This window comes from Entelurus aequoreus, linkage group LG24, assembly GCF_033978785.1.
Source record: "Entelurus aequoreus isolate RoL-2023_Sb linkage group LG24, RoL_Eaeq_v1.1, whole genome shotgun sequence".
Taxonomy (NCBI): domain Eukaryota; kingdom Metazoa; phylum Chordata; class Actinopteri; order Syngnathiformes; family Syngnathidae; genus Entelurus; species Entelurus aequoreus.
Genome location: NC_084754.1, coordinates 23,205,495 through 23,224,481, shown reverse-complemented (window position 1 = coordinate 23,224,481; position 18,987 = coordinate 23,205,495). Strand labels below are relative to the sequence as shown.

Sequence of the window (18,987 nt, the reverse complement as noted above, 5' to 3'; positions counted from 1 at the left end):
AACCCAACATTAAGTTATCATAACTCAACTTTTTGGTTAAACAATTAAATGCAAAGGTTGGGTTGAAAAAATTAACCCAAAATGTTAAATGTAAAATAAGTCAAATAAGGGGTTTGTCCTTTTCTGAACCAGCAGTTGGGTTTAAATTGGGTTATTTTTTAGTGTGCATCATCTCTGCTGTCATGGATAAAGTAAATGCATCATAAAGATTATGAAGTGTTCAAACTTACACAATCAAGGCCCACTGTTACTTACAGCATGGACTCTAGAACCAAGCTTCTTGAAGGGTTAGACACTGTGTGCTTTTTAAAAGTAATTTAAATGGCCTATGAAGAACATTGTGAAATGTTCTTCAGGTCATTTCCAAATCGAGCTCTTAATGGAATAACTTTCCATGACATTATGCATGGACAATTCAATCATGACTAATCTAATATATTACAGGAATTGAGGTTTTTGCCAGGCCTCTCTATAAAACATCTTAGTCACCACTCACATTTCGGATTCGTCTAGTTCACAGATGTCAAAGTCAAGATCCGAGAGCCACATCTGGTCCGCCACATCATTTTATGTGGCCCGCAAAAGCCTGGAAAAAATGTGCGTCAATAAAGTACCTTTCTGAGTCTTTCTTAATGTATTCATTGTTAACACTTTGACAAAAAATACATGTACTGCATGCCAATGCATATCTTTTTAACTTTAATATTGAGATAGGCTCCAGCACCTGCCGCAACCCCAAAAGGGACAAGCGGTAGGAAATGGATGGATGGATGGATTATCTAATAATGCAACAAATATATTCTCATACATTCAACAAAATATATTAACATTTAAATAAATACCGTATTTTTTGGACTAAAAGGCGCACTTAAAATCCTTTCATTTTCTCAAAAATCGACAGTACGCCTAATAACCCGGTGCGCCTAATGTACGGAATAATTATGGCTGTGCTTACTGAGCATAAAGCAATTTTATTTGGTGCATGGTGTAATGATAAGTGTGAAGTGAAGTGAAGTGAATTACATTTATATAGCGCTTTTTTCTCAAGTGACTCAAAGCGCTTTACATTGTGAAACCCAATATCTAAGTTACATTTAAACCAGTGTGGGTGGCACTGGGAGCAGGTGGGTAAAGTGTCTTGCCCAAGGACACAACGGCAGTGACTAGGATGGCGGAAGCGGGGATCGAACCTGCAACCCTCAAGTTGCTGGCACGGCCGCTCTACCAACCGAGCTATACCGTGACCAGTAGATGGCAGTCATACATAAGAGATACGTGTAGACTGCAATATAATGGCAGTAAACAACATCAACGCTTTAAATGTTCCATTGAGAATATAGAACATTACACACGGCGCTCAAAAATCTGTCAAAATGTTTTTATTACGACTTTGGTAAGCTATGAAGCCACACCGTTTGAAGGATTGTCGGTGCATTAAACATACCACTATTATTATCGTGCGTGTATAAGGACTGCAGTATGGCACCTATTGGCAGACATATTACCTGGCATTTTGTTTCGCAATATTATCGAAAACCAACTTTTCTTACCTTCTGGTACCTGCTGATGTGTATTTGGGATCTGCATAAGTCCTGAAAATGTGCGCGCGTCCGCAATTGTAGTCCGCGTCGACGCCGTAGTCATAAGCTTCTTCTTTTTCTCTATCTTGTGGCATTCATCTTCCGTTGTTGCCATTTCTAATATAAAGTAGCGTAAAGTTCTTACTTATATCAATCAGTAGACTAGCTATCAAAATGCTAAAAACTGTAGTCCATCCATCCATTTTTTACCGCTTATTCCCTTCGGGGTCGCGGGGGGTGCTGGAGCCTATCTCAGCTACAATCGGGCGGAAGGCGGGGTACACCCTGGACAAGTCGCCACCTCATTGCAGGGCCAACACATATAGACAGACAACATTCACACTCACATTTAAACTGTAGTATATTTACATAAGTCACCCACGGAACTTTAGTTGTTAGAGTGTTCCGGCGTTCATGTTGCATTATTGAACCTCGGATGAGGAGATGCTGCTCCGTTATTGATTTAAGTAAAGTCTGAATGTCATTAAAACAGTTAGCGCCATCATTTGACACTTCCTCCACTCCCGTCCTTGTATGCTACACCGCTACAACAAAGATGACGGTGAGAAGACGCTGTCGAAGGTGAACCACGTAAATAAGACCGCCCACAAAACAGTGACTGTCAGAAAGCTACTTAAAAATGATCTGTAAAACATAATCTATGCAACATTTTGACCAAAGAACCACCATTACATGTTATGTAGACCACAAGGAAGTGTTTTCCATTTATAAAAGAAAAAAAAATATGACCCCTTTAATGCGCCTTATAATCCGGTGCGCCTTTTGTATGAAAAAAGACCTGACTAGACCGGCTCATCTGCAATGCGCCTTGTAATCTGGTGTGCCCTATTGTCCAAAAAATATGGTACTTAAATATTTGTCCATAAAATTGTACACTTTAACAATCACAATAGCTTGTATTGTAGAGTAAAAAACTAGCAGCTCAGTCACCAGAATTTTACCACATTTTACACTAAAATTCTGGCAACGCTGGCGCCAGTTTTTCCAGCAAATGCTACATATTTTTTTTTACTGAGTACACAAAAAAATCGATTGTAATATGCAATATTTGTAAATGTGTAGGCATTGTGTAATGTTATATTAAGGCGACTCCTTATACATTTATTTTTAAATATTATTCGGTTACTATTTTTTTATACTGAATAATATTAAAATAATAAAAATAATAAAAAATATTATTCAGTTACAGGTTGATTGGCAACACTAAATTGGCCCTAGTGTGTGAATGTGAGTGTGAATGTTGTCTGTCTATATGTGTTGGCCCTGTGATGAGGTGGCGACTTGTCCAGGGTGTACCCCGCCTTCCGCCCGAATGCAGCTGAGATAGGCTCCAGCACCCCCCGCGACCACAAAAGGGACAAGCGGTAGAAAATGGATAGATGGATATTATTCAGTTACAAGCGGCTTTCTTAAGACAGCCATACAGTAGCTGCCATGTGGCCCTCACTGAAAAGGAGTTTGACCAGGGTGTGGCCCTCACTGAAAAGGAGTTTGACCAGGGTGTGGCCCTCACTGAAAAGGAGTTTGACAGCCCTGGTCAAGCCTCTCCAACAGAGCTGCTTCTGTTGTCTGCACAGGTACAATAGTATGACAGATATCTTCCTCCTATTGTTGCATCACTGTGTCATAAAAGTACATTTTGGATAGATTGTGCAGGCAGGATCAGTTAAGAAAATAGTGCAACATCATAACAGTGCCAATACGATACAAGAAAAAAGGAACAACTTGAAATCTTTCCATTTCCATTTTTTTCAAGGGGTGCATATTTTTTTACGACATTGTTCAAATTGTATAATTAAGCTTACTGACCAGACTGCGTTTTGTATGGTAGCATCACTTTACTACTTCTTACTGTTGCTACTGCACTCGGAACCTCAAAGAAGGGTACTGAAAAGTGGACAGTACAAATTAGAAATGAAAACTACCAAACATACTACAGTATATTGCAGGATATGAATATGGGTCTAGGGCAGGGGTGTCCAAACCACAGCCTGCGGGCTAAGTGTACTTGTGTGTGCGTGTCATGCATCCATATACCGTATTTTTCGGAGTATAAGTCGCACCGGAGTATAAATCGCACGTGCCGAAAATGCATAATAAAGAAGGAAAAAAACATATATAAGTCGCACTGGAGTATAAGTAGCATTTTTTGGGGAAATGTATTTGATAAAAGCCAACACCAAGAATAGACATTTGAAAGGCAATTTAAAATAAATAAAGAATAGTGAACAACAGGCTGAATAAGTGTACGTTATATGACGCATAAATAACCAACTGAGAACGTGCCTGGTATGTTAACGTAACATATTATGGTAAGAGTCATTCAAATAACTATAACATATAGAACATGCTATACGTTTACCAAACAATCTGTCACTCCTAATCGCTAAATCCCATGAAATCTTATACGTCTAGTCTCTTACGTGAATGAGCTAAATAATATTATTTGATATTTTACGGTAATGTGTTAATAGTTTCACACATAAGTCGCTCCTGAGTATAAGTCGCACCCCCGGCCAAACTATGAAAAAAACTGCGACTTATAGTCTGAAAAATACGTTAACAGCGTATTGGATTACCCAGAAAAATTGGGCTTTAACACAGGTTGTACTGCACTGTATTTTTTTGGTTACGACTTAACTTCAGTTATGTTAGAATATTTTAGAAGGCTTTTAATTGGTCAGTCTCTGATGATAATGTAACCTAATGGGCATAACTGCTGACTACTTCAGCCCTCAACACATCCATCCATCCATTTTCCTACCGCTTGTCATTTGGAGGAAAAATACCAAAGACTAGGGGCGGCCGATATTGACCAATAAAAAGGCTTCTAACATTTTGTACACAGGAGGTATCACCCACAAGATTAAAGTTGAGTCATGACCAAAAAAAAAATATTTGTAACCAAAAAAAAAAAAGGTTTTTGCAAAGAAAAAAGTATTTGTAACCAAACTTTTTTTTGTAATATATATATGTATATATATATTTTTTAATTTCAAATCCATTATTTGTTTGCAATTTATGGTGGGTTGCAATTCCATTATTTGTGTGGTCTCATAAAAAGACACCTTTTGCTCCATTCTGCTCCAGTGCAGTACAAATGTATCACAATGTAAAGTAGGCATGCTGAACATCTTTGCTGCTGGATCAATATAATATACTGTATATTAGGGGTGTGGGAAACAATCGATTCGAATTCGAATCGCGATTCTCACGTTGTGCGATTCAGAATCGATTCTCATTTTTAAAAAATAGATTTTTATTTTTTTAATTTTTATTTTTATTTTTTAAATTAATCAATCCAACAAAACTATACACAGCAATACCATAACAATGCAATCCAATTCCAAAACCAAACCCGACCCAGCAACACTCAGAACTGCAATAAACAGAGCAATTGAGAGGAGACACAAACACGACACAGAACAAACCAGAAGTAGTGAAACAAAAATGAATATTATCAACAACAGTATCAATATTAGTTACAATTTCAACATAGCAGTGATTAAAAATCCCTCATTGACATTATCATTAGACATCTATAACATTTTTTTTTTTAAAGAACAATAGTGTCACAGTGGCTTACACTTGCATCACATCTCATAAGCTTGACAACACACTGTGTCCAATATTTTCACAAAGATAAAATAAGTCATATTTTTGGTTCATTTAATGATTAAAACAAATGTACATTATTGCAATCAGTTGATAAAACATTGTCCTTTACAATTATAAAAGCTTTTTACAAAAATCTACTACTCTGCTTGCATGTCAGCAGACTGGCGTAGATCCTACTGAAATCCTATGTATTGAATGAATAGAGAATCCTTTTGAATCAGGAAAAAATCTTAGCCACACGATTATCAAATGTAATAGAAAAATTAATTCATACTGACCAAACTGGCTTCATGGAAGGTCGACAATCTTCAGACAATACAAGGAAATTGTTTAATGTTATTTACTATGCTAGAAGTCTCCCTTTTCCCACAGCAGTATGTACTGTTGATGCGGAGAAGGCATTCGACCGCATAAACTGGTCATTTATGTTTTGCACATTACGTAAATTTGGATTTGGAGATAATTTTATACAATGGATTAAGATGCTTTATACAAGGCCCATGGCATCAGTCAAAACCAATAATCATATTTCAGAACCTTTTTCGTTAAAAAGAGGAGTAAAACAGGGATGTCCTGCATCTGGATTATTATATAATTTGGTTATTGAACCCTTAGCTGCAAAAATAAGAAGTGAAAATAATATTCATGTTATAAAAATTGGCTCTCAGTATAATAAGCTATCGATGTATTGTGACGACATAATTCTCTACCTGTCACATGTTAACTCCTCTCTACACTATATCAATAATGTCATCACTGAATATGGCTGTTTATCAGGGTATAAAGTCAATTGGGACAAATGTGAAATATTACCACTTAACACTGCAAGAAATCACAAGTTCAGAACTCCAAAATTGGGTTTAGTTTTGAAATTGTATTGCATTATTATGGTATTGTTGTGTATTGTTTTCATTTAAAAAAAATAAATAATTGTTTTGAATTGAAAAAAAATCGATTTTGAATCGAATCGTGACCCCAAGAATCGATTCTGAATCGAATCGTGGGACACCCAAAGATTCCCAGCCCTACTGTATATACTATATATATAATATACTGTATGGATTATTCCCTGTCTGCAGCTCCAAAGGTGGGGTAGCTCAAAGATTTGACTGTTCTAATATTTTGGAAGGTACAATTAAAGACTACCGTATTTTTCGGATTATAAATCGCAGTTTTTTTTCATAGTTTGGCTGGGGGTGCGATTTATAGTCTGGAGCGATTTATGTGTGAAATTATTAACACAGAGGAAGAAGATTTCATGGGATTTAGGGATTAGGAGTGACAGATTGTTCGGTAAACGTATAGCATGTTCTATATGTTATAGTTATTTGAATGACTCTTACCATAATATGTTACGTTAACATACCAGGCACGTTCTCAGTTGGTTATTTATGCCTCATATAACGTACACTTATTCAGCCTGTTGTTCACTATTCTTTATTTATTCTAAATTGCCTTTCAAATGTCTATTCTTGGTGTTGGATTTTATCAAATCAATTTCCCCAAAAAATGCAATTTATACTCTAGTGCGACTTGTATATGTTTTTTCCTTCTTTATTATGCCTTTTCGGCCGGTGCGATTTATACTCCGGAGCGATTTATAATCCGAAAAATACGGTAAATCATATGACAAGTACTGAAGAATCCCACTTAACATTTCTGCAAACAGAAGGATTGTAAATTATTGGTGTGTAAATTGAATTCTTATCAATTTTCAAGTACTTTTTCTATATTCAAAAACATTTTTAAAGTTGAATGTTTTTTGTCTTCCTCCAGGCACATTTCAGGGCCAGTGGGTTGGCGGGATGCGGCACGGCTACGGTGTTCGCCAAAGTGTCCCCTATGGCATGGCGGCGGTCATCCGCTCCCCCCTCCGTACATCCATCAACTCCCTCCGCTCCAGCTCGGAACACAGCAACGGTACAGCGCTCCTCGACCGGACTAGCGTGGCCGTTCCTGGTCCCCCCCCAGTTCCCGGCACCCTGTCCACCAGCGTCTCCATGTGCAGCACCGGAAGCAGCGGCAGCAGCCCCGCCGTGTCTCGAGGAGGCTTCGTCCTGACTGCACACAGCGAAGCTGAGCTTCTAAAGGGAAAGAGAAAGAGTGGGCTGTTCAGGAGGTCTATTCTGTCCGGGCTTAAGCTGAGGAAATCGGAGTCCAGGAGCTCTCTGGCCTCCCAGAGGTCTAAACAGAGCTCATTCCGCAGCGAGGCAGGGATGAGTACTGTGTCTTCAGCTGCATCTGACATCAACTCTACTATCAGGTAAGAGGATTTCATTATATTTTTTAGACAACTGGCATAGCCAGGTGATACAATGTGAATGTGTTTGAGCCAAATGATAATTTGCTTAGTTTGGCTCTATCCCAGCTCAAATACAGGGCTGTGTCCTCTGGTAAATGTTATTAACATTCAATCGCAACATGCAATTAATGCTTATTACAGACATTACCTCTCTCTAACCTTTCCCATGCAACATCATTTAATGATGGTGCATGGCTACTTTCTTCAATAATACGGCTGCTCTTAGGTCAAACATACTGCAGCACAGTGGAGCATCGGTTATAAATGTTGCCTCACAACAAGAAGATTTGAGTCGGGATCAGGATTTGAGTATGGTCTTGGGCCTTCCTGTGTAGTTTGTATATTCTCCAAGCTTGTGTGGGTTTTCTCTGGGAGCTCAGCTTCCTCCAACATTCCAAAAAAACCCTTCTGTTGTATTTAATACACTATATTGCCAAAAGTATTTGGGCACCTGCCTTTACTCACATATGAACTTGAAGTGCCATCCCATGGAATTGCCCAACATGTTTTGGTATCGTGGAGCATTCAAAGTTCCTTTCACTGGAACTAAGGGGCCAAGCCCAACTCCTGAAAAACAACCCCACACCATAATTCCTCCTCCACCAAATTTCACACTCGGCACAATGCAGTCCAAAATGTAGCGTTCTCCTGGCAAATTCCAAACCCAGACTCGTCCATCAAATTGCCAGATGGAAAAGCGTGATTCATCACTCCAGAGAAGGCGTCTCCACTGCTCTAGAGTCCAGTGGCGACGTGCTTTACACCACTGCATCCGACGCTTTGCATTGGACTTGGTGATGTATGGCTTGGATGCAGCTGCTCGGCCATGGAAACCCATTCCATGAAGCTCTCTGCGTACTGTACGTGGGCTAATTGGAAGGTCACATGAAGTTTGGAGCTCTGTAGCAACTGACTGTGCAGAAAGTCTTTGCACTATGCGCTTCAGCATCCGCTGACCCCTCTCTGTCAGTTTACGTGGCCTATTACTTGGTGGCTGACTTCTGCTGTTCCCAAACTCTTCCCTTTTCTTATAATAAAGTTGACTTTGGAATATTTAGGAGCGAGGAAATTTCACGACTGGATTTGTTGCACAGGTGGCATCCTATGACAGTTCGACGCTGGAAATCACTGAGAGCGGCCCATTCTTTCACAAATGTTTATAGAAACAGTCTCCATGCCTAAGTGCTTGATTTTATACACAAGGCTAAGTGATTAGGACACATTATTCTCATCATTTGGATGGATGGCCAAATACTTTTGGCAATATAGTATATATTGGAATGTTATTATTTTCAATTTGTTCAAACTTTCAATAGACTTAGACTTAGACTTAGACTTCCTTTTTATTGTCATTCAAATTTGAACTTTACAGTACAGATAAGAATGCAATTTTGTTACATAAGCTCATGGTAGTGCAGGATAAAAAACAATAAGGTGCATATATAAATAAATAAATAAATATGTTACTGTACAGATAAACATATTGCACTTTGTACAGATAAATATATTTCACAATAGATCTGTCGTAAAAAAAAAGTGTCTGTAATATTAGATGTGCCGAGCTATTTAAAGTTTTTATTTTGTTTTACTGCACATTAACAACTGTACAGTTGTACATCTGTTTTCGTATCGAACAAAACTGAATGTTTTCCCCCATAACAAATAATGTACATCTACATGATTTGTTCTAGACATCATAAAATATTAACATAAAACACATTTTAAAGTTAAAGTCCCAATGATAGTCACACCCACTAGGTGTGGTGAAATTATCCTCTGCATTTGACTCATCCCCTTGTTCACCCCCTGGGAGGTGGGGGGAGCAGTAAGCAGCAGCGGTGGCCGCGCTCAAGAATCATTTTGGTGATTTAACCCCCAATTACAACCCTTGATGCTGAGTGCCAAGCAGGGAGGTAATGTGTCCCATTTTTTTTGTCTTTGGTATGACTCGACCGGCCGGGGTTTGAACTCACCACCTTCCAGTCTCAGGGCGGACACTCTAACCACAAGGCCACTGAGCAGGTTTTAGACAGAATAAATATAGTTTTATGTACAGAAATCAATGTGAAAGACATTTAAATGTGACGATAGTGTCTAGCGGCCCCTGGCGGGATCCCAGCTTGCAGAGAAGCGACTTGCCATTTTATTAGGTACCAGGCATAAGAAGAGTAATACAGGTCGAGCAGGAACCCAGGATTCAACAGAACACTGTGGCATACACTAATTAAAGAACCGGCACTGAAGGAGGGAACAAGGCAGAACTAAATAGAACTAATTAACAATGTGGAACAGGTGTGCTGGCAGGAAAAGGGACAGACATTAAAGGTGTTGCAAAACACAGAGACCAAACAGGAAATATTACCAAAACAAGAGCAACCAGGCCAAGACAATATGATACAAAACACAGGGAAATAACCAACAAAGTACAAACAGCCACATATGATCTTGGCAATAATGTATTAACGTTTTTAGCATTATTAACGACTCTTGTCGGTGAAGATGGCGAGGAGTGAAGAGGGAGTTGAACTGGGGTTGAATGACTACCAGGTGGGGAGTGAAGTGCAGGCTCACAGGTATGTTTTGTAATAAAGACATTTTATGTAAGACATTCAGACTCACGCAGTGTATTAATAAAAACAAAACTGAGTCACCAACACGTGGGATTCTTTGTTTAAGAACCGGATTCTGTGATACATGTGCAAACTGACTAGTTTGTTACGCGCAATAGTTAGCTGTATGATAACTAAGACGCTACAGTACAGTACACTACGCAGTACATGAAAACCAGGGAAAACAATTAGCAAAAAATGTTCATCAAAAATTAAATCCTGCGAAATGCAGGTTGTATGAAAACCAGGGTACCAGTAAATAAATACAGTAAATATGATTTACAATGCATATGATTCATAGTTGAAGTAGTTTATTAGAAACTCTAAATTGTCCTTAAGTGTGAATATGAGTGTGAATGTTTGCTTTGTGATTGGCTGGTAATCCGTCCAGGCACATTTTACCCGAAGTTGATCCGTAACTCAGTCAAGCTTTTAGACAAATTGAGGTCTTATAAGTTGTTGCAAACTTTACCTGAGTAAAAACATACTCAACTATTCCAGAATTTTACAAATCAAACACATACACTCCCTCTCAGAGGTAGTGAATTATCCTCAAGCTGGTGTGTATGCAGAATCCCTAATTATAAAAAGACAAAGTCTAGATTTTGCATGTGGAAAGTTCTGATTGTACTTTGGAAATCCTCAGTGTCAATTTCCAGGTATGCAGGATTGGGGTGGTTTATTTTTAAAGGCACTAAGCAGACTGACAAACACTGTTTGCGCATCACGACTGTCTTAACCTGTTTGTTGGCTGATTGGCCGACAGCAGATTATCAGGTCAGATTTGTTATCAGCAAGGCTACTTGTGTTCTTTAAGACTGTAAACTCTTATTCGGAGTATAGCATAATCAATATGTGGTCAGACATCTTTGCTTAGAGTTACACATAGGTGAAGCATTTCTGGTAATTTACCGAAAACTTTCCAAGAAAAGTTTAGCAAGGAAATTTTGTAAACATTCCAAGTCAAATATGAACTCATAAACTTTCAAGGGAACAGGGAACCTACAGTACGATGATCTAATCTAAATTTAAAACCCTTCCTTCCTTCTAGACAAATGCAGAAAGTAGTTTATAAAAGTGACTGTGGAGCAAAATGTACCTAACATTTACACAAAAGGGTATCTAAAACCTTTTTGTGTAAATTTTACGTACATTTTCCTCCACAGTCACTTTTATAAACTACTTTCTGCATATATCTGCAAGATGTTCAATTCTGGAGGCGTTCTCAGACTGCAAATTAAACCACGCCCCACCCTCTCCAAAAGTATCAAAATGTATCTTTTGAAAATGTACACTGTTTAAATATATACCTTGAAGACAAATGTTACCGCAATTTTTTTTCATACATGCACAAAAATAACAAGCACAGGGAAAGCTATGCATGAAAAAGAGAATATATATATATATATATATATATATATATATATATATATATATATATATATATATATATATATATATATATATATATATATATATATATATATATATATATATATATATATATATATATATATATATATATATAGGGAGTGGCCGTGACAGCAATCGGAGGGTTGCTGGTTACTGGGGTTCAATCCCCACCTTCTACCATCCTAGACACGTCCGTTGTGTCCTTGGGCAAGACACTTCACCCTTGCTCCTGATGGCTGCTGGTTAGCGCCTTACATGGCAGCTCCCGCCATCAGTGTGTGAATGGGTGAATGTGGAAATACTGTCAAAGCGCTTTGAGTACCTTGAAGGTAGAAAAGCGCTATACAAGTATAACCCATTTATCATTTATTTATATATATATATATATATACATATATATATATATATATATATATATATATATATATATATATATATATATATATATATATATATATATATATATATATATATATATATATATATATATATATATATGTATATATATATATATACAGTTGCAAGAAAAGGTATATGAACCCTTTGGGATTACTTGGATTTTTGCATAAATTGTTCTCATTTTTTACTGAACACAACATGTAAACAGTCACGTGCAGGGTGGAAAAAGTATGTGAACCTTTGAATTTATTAACTGGTTGACCCTCCTTTGGCAGCAATAACCTCAACCAAACGTCTCCTGTAGTTGCAGATCATTTTGGACCATTCCTCTTTACAAAACTGTTTCAGTTCAGCAATATGCTTGGGATGTGTGGTGTGAATTGCTCTCTTGAGGTCATGCCACAGCATCTCAATTGGGTTGAGGTCAGGTCTCTGACTGGGCCACTCCAGAAGGCTTTTTTTCTTCTGTTTAAACCATTCTGTTGTTGGTTTACTTTTACACTTTGGGTCATTGTCCTGTTGCACCAACCATCCTCTCTTGAGCTTCAGTTGGCAGACGGATGGTCTTAGGTTTTCCTGCAAAATGTCTTGAAACATTCTGGAATCTATTTTTCTGTCGTGTCAATGACAGCAATCCGTCCAGGCACTGAGACAGCAACGCAACCCCAAACCATGATGCCCCTTCCATCATATTTCACCGCTGGGAGGAGGTTTTGATGTTGGTGTGCTGTGCCTTTTTTTCCGTCCACGCATCGCGTTGTGTGTTTCTTCCAAACAACTCAATTTTGGTTTCATTTGTCCACAGAATATTTTACCAGTAGTATTGTGGATCATTTACAGTGTAGGGGCTCTTTTGCAAACTTCACACGTGCTGCAATGTTGTTCTTGGACAGCAGTGGCTTCCTCCTAGTGTCCCTCCATGTACTCCATACTTGTTTCATGTTTTCCTTATCGTTGACTGGTCAACAAAAATGTTAGCATGTGCCAGAAGTCTTGAGAACTCTACAATTATTTTTCACTTCATTGAGCATTCTGTGCTGTGTATTTGCGGTTATCTTTACAGGATGACCACGTCTAGGGAGAGTAGCAACAATGCTGAATTTTCTCCATTTGTAGAAAATCTCTCTTACTGTGCACACATGGACATCAAGGCTTTTAGAGATACTTTTGTAATCTTTCTTACTGTGCACACATGGACATCAAGGCTTTTAGAGATACTTTTGTAACCTTTCTTACTGTGCACACATGGACATCAAGGCTTTTAGAGATACTTTTGTAACCTTTTCCAGCTTCAGGTAAGTCAACCACTGTTGATCGTAGGTTTTCAGAGAGCGCTTTTGAGCGACTCGACTATTAACATCAGGCGATACTTCTTGAGAACAGCGAACTCAAAACTGGTTTGTTTTTATTTGGCAGAGCAGCTTTAACCAACATCTGCAATCTCATCACACTGGTTGGAGGTTAACTAACTCTTGGCTCCAATTGACTCTTAGAGAAGTCATTAGCTTAGGGCAGGGGTCGGCAACCCGCGGCTCTAGAGCCGCATGCGGCTCTTTAGCGCCGCCCTAGTGGCTCTCTGGAGCTTTTTCAAAAATGTATGAAAAATGGAAAAAGATGAGGGGAAAAAAATATATTTTTTGTTTTAATATGGTTTTCTGTAGGAGGACAAACATGACACAAACCTCCCTAATTGTTATAAAGCACACTGTTTATATTAAACATGCTTCACTGATTCGAGTATTTGGCGAGAGCCGTTTTGTCCTACTAAGTTTGTCGGTCCTTGAACTCACCGTAGTTTGTTTACATGTATAACTATCTCCGACTTTCTAGGACGTGTTTTATGCCACTTCTTTTTCTGTCTCATTTTGTCCACCAAACTTTTAAGGTTGTGCATGAAAGGTGAGTTTTGTTGATGTTATTGACTTGTGTGGAGTGCTAATCAGACATATTTGGTCACTGCATGACTGCAAGCTAACCGATGCTAACATGCTATTTAGGCTAGCTATATGTACATATTGCGTCATTATGCCTCATTAGTAGGTATATTTGAGGTCATTTAGTTTCCTTTAAGTCCTCTTAATTCAATTTATATCTCATGACACGTACACTATCTGTATGTAATATGGCTTTTAATTTTCTGCGGCTCCAGACAGATTTGTTTTTGTATTTTTGGTCCAATATGGCTCTTTCAACATTTTGGGTTGCCGACCCCTGGCTTAGGGGTTCACATACTTTTTCCACCCTGCACTATCAATGTTTACATGTTGTGTACAATAAAAAATGAGAGGTGTTTGTCTATTGTTGTGACCTAGATGAAGATCAGAACACATTTTATGCCCTCCATCCATCCATTTTGTACCGCTTGTCCCTATTTATGTAAAAATCCAAGTAATCCCAAATAGTTCATATACTTTTTCTTGCAACTGTATATATGGACATATATTTAAGTTGATATATATATATATATATATATATATATATATATATATATATATATATATATAGGTTCGACAACAAGAGGAGGCAGACAGATGTGCAACAGCAGTGGCACAGTCCAAACAGGGACAGTGGACTAGCTGGGAAAACCTGGAGCATCGTAAGCTCACATGGAAGGATCTTTGGGAAATGGAAGGGAGCCAAATCAGCTTCATCATCAGAGCCACCTACGATGTTCTTCCCACACCCAAGAACTTAAACTAATGGTTTGGAGAAGATCCTTCTTGTGCACTCTGTCAAACCCCTGCAACACTCCGTCACATCCTCACCGGCTGCAAAATCAGTTTGTCTCAAGGCCGCTACACCTGGAGGCACAACCAGGTCTTAAGACAGCTGGCGATCACCCTGGAGGAAAGGAGAAATAACAACAAGGCCCTCCCTCCCCCAATCCCTAGTCATTCAATCACCACTCAGTTTGTAAGAGCAGGACAACTCCCACCAAAACCATCTGCAAGACTGGAGGCAACCCTTCTGGACTCTGCCCGAGACTGGAAAATGCAGGTTGACTTGGACCACAAAACTCATCTTCCCGCCTGAAATCATTACAACCAGCTTCAGGCCGGACCTGGTCTTGTGGTCAACCTCCCAGAAGACTGTGTTCATTGTTGAACTAACTGTACCATAGGAAGCAGCAGTTGGTGAAGCATATGAGCGCAAACAACTGAGGTATGCGGACATAGCAGCCGAGGCAGAGCAGCGCGGCTGGCGCGCCCGAGTGCTTCCAGTTGAAGTCGGGTGCAGAGGCTTCGTTGCTACGTCCACAACCAAGCTCCTCAAAGGAATGGGATTGAGAGGTCAGGCCTTCCGGCGGGCTGTCAAATCGCTGTCGGATGCTGCTGAACAAAGTAGCAGATGGATATGGTTCAAGAGAAAGGACCCAAACTGGGCTGCTAAATGACATCTAGGGGTAAAGGCAGAGGGGGGCACACCTGGGACGCCAGATGTCGCCGTTGAGCCCTCCGGAGGTGTCATGGGCCTGTCAACGAAACACCAGTGAAGGAGGGTGCCCACCTGAAGACCCCAGTGAAGCTTTTGCCCCTAACCCCCCACCCCCCACTCAACACTAACTGCTGATTAATCTGAGGGATTGTACTATCTAGTCCTATGAGCTCAACTGTATATGTGTATATATATATATATATACTGTATACATATACATATTTGTTTCATATGTATATATATATATATATATATATATATATATATATATATATATATATATATATATATATATATATATATATATATATATATATAATATATACTATTTTTGTATACTATATATATGTGTGTATATATATTATTATTATTATTATTATTTTTATTAATGCAAAAAAAGTCTGATAATTACTTGATTACTAAAATAATCAATTGCTGCAGCCTTAGTACTATCTAATTATATTTCACAATAATAATGAATTAATTTTATACTTAGAATATGCAGATGGCCAATAAAAGTTTAGTTGTAGGCCGAAAATGGTCACTTGGACACTTTGGACACACCTGTGTTAGAGGCAATAGCTAACCTGAAATATTGACAATTACCTGCTTATTTTCACAGGGTTTTACCTGGACTTTTTATACAGCACAATGCTTGAAACAAGTGTGAAAACACAAAGATATTGTTTCAGAACACCAGCCTGGTATATTTCCTGTTTACTGTTGAATAACTACATACCCTAACTGATACAACTTTTCTAGCCTTGGAGATGCAGATGCAGAGTTGGCAGTGGCTGATGACGACGTGGACGCCACAGCGACGGAGACCTACTGCGGGGAGTGGAAGAACGACAAGAGGACTGGATTCGGAGTGAGCCGGAGGTCTGATGGTCTACAGTATGAGGGGGAGTGGCTCAGCAACAAACGCCACGGCTATGGATGCACCGCTTTCCCCGATGGTACTAAAGAGGAGGGGAAGTACAAGCAGAACATCCTAGTGAGTGGCAAGAGGAAGAACCTGATCCCTCTCCGGGCCAGTAAGATCCGAGAGAAGGTTGACCGAGCTGTGGAGGGAGCACAGAAGACAGCAGACATCGCCCGACAGAAAGCTGAAATCGCCCTGTCCAGGTAATCACTCCTCGGGGGGATTGTGGGTAACTGTTTGTGTTGTTCTCAGTCTCTCTTAGTCAGGATGCACTATTTTTATACACTCATTGTGATATGATATTATAAAATTCATTTTCATATGAATCTTTAATTTTTAGTACTATAAATTCTAATCATTGTGTACAATTTAGCAGATTACTCCAATAATTAAGACAATAACTATGTAGAGATAATTACAGAAAATAGTATATGGCCAGTGTAGAAGAACATCAAACTAGATTAACAGCACATACATCTGTGATCATGTTTGTTTTTATCTGAGAAGATGACCAAAATATGCATTGATGTGATTTTTGAGCACAATTCTTTTCGACAGTGTTCAGTCCCAACTTACTGCATCCGTCACTTCTTCAACAAAATCTTACCTTTATACATTTGTATAATATGGTTATTACTAGGGATGTAACGTTATCACAATCTCACGGTAAGATATTATAAGGCTATTAAGGCCACGGTACGATATTATTGTAGTAAATGTCTAAAAAAAAGACTTAAAAATGTCAGTGTGTAAAATGAAGTGGAAGGAATGTCTTGGATAAACACACTTACTGTAACAAGTGTAAAACAATAATATTAATTTTAGTGTCTTTGAACTTTTACTTTATGAGAAGCAGTGTCCTCCACAGTGGACATGTTTATATCAGTTTGAACATACTGTTTCTCATAAAGGTTAACTGACAATTTAACTTTTAACAATGTAAATACCTCACAAACTGATGTTTAGCTTCGCTGGTTTGAAATATATTTTCTGGACGACAGTTTATGAGGAGGCGACTTGTTCAGGGTGGACGCTGCCTTCCGCCCGAGCACCGCTGGATAGCCTCCAGCCCCCCGCGACATCGATAACAGATAAGCGGTGGAAAAAGGATGGATGGATTGAGGATTTTTAGTTTACTTGTACTTCCCGCCTTGTACAGGTTTTTTTTGGTGATATCCGTCCGTGTGGTGCGACGTGACCGGCTTGCTTTGTGTTGCCTTGGAAACGCTCGAGACGAAAGTGGCACACTTTGCTTTACAGACCGCAGACTTTCTTACCTGCGCCGAAGAGGTTATGTTTTCGGCAAGGGTTTGTTTGCGTGTTTGTTAGCAACATAACTCAAAAAGGTATTGATAGATTTTGACGATTTTTTCGGGAAAAAAAAAAATTCTGCTGATCTTATCTATGAACTAGTGTTGTCCCGATACCAATATTTTGGTACCAGTACCAGGTGGCGAACCGATACGTTTCAAAAGCGGTATAGTACAGAAAATTATTCATTAGTATCGCGGTACTATACTAATACATGTATACCGTACAACCCTATTACGAACACACTTCACTTCCTGCTAACGGCGTGCCACGCCCCCCACTTTGTCGGCCCTGTGCTGCGCAGAGGATTATGGGAGATGTGGTTTATTGTCAGACGCAGCCAACGCTAAGTCGCCAGAAAAAACTACACACCAAGTTTTTGTTTGATACCGTCACGCGTCACAGCATTATTGTGAAGACTTTGAAACGACAATACTGCGTTATGCACAATACCATTACACCCCTAGTTAGTTAAATATTCACCAGAAAAGGATCAAACTGGAAAAAAAAAACAAAAAAAAAAACATATAGAGCAGGGCCGTTCCACTGGTGGCCCAAGGGGCTAAATCTGGCCCGGGATTGACACCATACCGGCCCCTGAGTTAAATTCAAAACATTTTTGCAGAATATTTCTAAAAACACTAGCGTGCCCCTATTGTATAGAGCAGTGGTTCTCAACCTTGTTTGAGGTACCGAACCCCACCAGTTTCATATGCGCATTCACCGAACCCTTCTTTAGTAAAAAATAAAATGTTTTTTTTTTTCAAATGCAAGACAAAGTTATATGTTTTTTTTACTGGTGCACAAAATGAACTGTGCATGAACACCACCTTGTTCAAAGAACAAAACCAACACAGTGCATGAACTCACAACAAATTACACACCTGCAAATCAGATGGAAAATTACAGGGAACATTGTTTGGGGGTATCCATAATACACCGATAGAGAGAAGTTTTTATTTACACTATGAGTCGGGTGTGTCTTGACCTCCGCAGCAGAGGCTCCGCCGAACCCCTAGGGTTCGATCGAACCCAGGTTAAGAACCACTGGTATAGAGGTACTTGGGCCACTGTAAACACATTGGCAGATCCTTGCATTGAACGTTTTACCTAAACATAACATATAACAGTAAGGGTTATTCAACTGGTGGCCCTCAAGTTCAGTTTAAACAAACTTGTGAGAGACTCGCATTTATGCTGCAGATTCTTAAAAACACTAGAGTGCGGTCATTGAAATTATCTTTGACCAGCTTTTTTGCAGAAGGTCCTTGAAAACAGCAGAGCTCTCCTATAACTCTGACAAAATAAATATACCAAATTCAAATGTCTAGCTGTTTTTTAACCATAGCGCCATAACCATAACCATAACCATAG

General features: G+C 38.9%; 1 protein-coding gene across 1 annotated transcript in view; it reads left to right on the top strand.

The window, feature by feature from the left end:
• LOC133641868 (junctophilin-3-like) overlaps positions 1-18,987 on the top strand; it is a 122,860-nt gene that overhangs the window by 46,023 nt on the left and 57,850 nt on the right. Inside the window, exons 2-3 of the mRNA XM_062035956.1 lie at positions 6,996-7,482; positions 16,140-16,505. Of these exons, the coding sequence (XP_061891940.1) occupies positions 6,996-7,482; positions 16,140-16,505 (853 nt within the window). The remainder of the gene's footprint in view (positions 1-6,995; positions 7,483-16,139; positions 16,506-18,987) is intronic.